Source organism: Octodon degus, unplaced genomic scaffold (genome assembly GCF_000260255.1).
Source record: "Octodon degus isolate 3935 unplaced genomic scaffold, OctDeg1.0 scaffold00062, whole genome shotgun sequence".
Taxonomy (NCBI): Eukaryota; Metazoa; Chordata; class Mammalia; order Rodentia; family Octodontidae; genus Octodon; species Octodon degus.
In genome coordinates, this window is record NW_004524638.1 from 2,279,545 (window position 1) to 2,280,152 (window position 608).

The 608-nt window shown below is 41.6% G+C and overlaps 1 protein-coding gene across 1 annotated transcript in view; it reads right to left on the reverse strand.

The window, feature by feature from the left end:
- The window catches only part of LOC101561275 (gasdermin-C-like), an 18,866-nt gene that overhangs the window by 17,311 nt on the left and 947 nt on the right, over window positions 1-608 (reverse strand). Inside the window, exon 2 of the mRNA XM_023718812.1 lies at window positions 325-508. Within this exon, the coding sequence (XP_023574580.1) occupies window positions 325-508 (184 nt within the window). The remainder of the gene's footprint in view (window positions 1-324; window positions 509-608) is intronic.

Consider the following 608-nt stretch of genomic DNA (forward strand, 5'->3'; position numbering starts at 1 on the left):
TATGTGCCTGGCTATTGAGATTTTTTTTATTGTTTATTTTCTCATTACCTGTCCATCTCATTTCCACTATATATAAGCTGTCTTGGGACAGGAGTATTTATATGTCCTCTAGTTCTATCCCCCAGATTAAAATAATAGGTTAAAATTTCCCTAGTACAATATTAGCCATTACTTGATTGAAAAAATACTGAAAAGTAGCATAAATGGGACATCAGTATCTTCATTTTGATTGCAGCAGCAAGTCCTGCACGAGGCCTCTTTGCTAAGAAGACAAGCAGCCTTCAGGACTCTAATGACCTGTCCTTCTCTCTCCAGTAACCTCACCTGTTCTGAAGGATTTCCAGGTCGCAGTTTGAGATGCTCACACTCTGAACCTCAATGGTGGATCCATGGGACCAAGCGACATCTCCTGATGCACTCACTTCCACAGCAGCTTTGACACTCACATCAGCCTTCAGCTTGTTGACCTCAAGTTCTGTGGTGATAAGTGGTCCAGATATTACAGAGTCTGAGAAAAGAAACCAGAGAGATTTAGCCAAGAATTCATCATGTGGATTTCTCTCTCTCTCTCTCTCTCTCTCTCTCTCTCTCTCTCTCTCTCTCTCTCT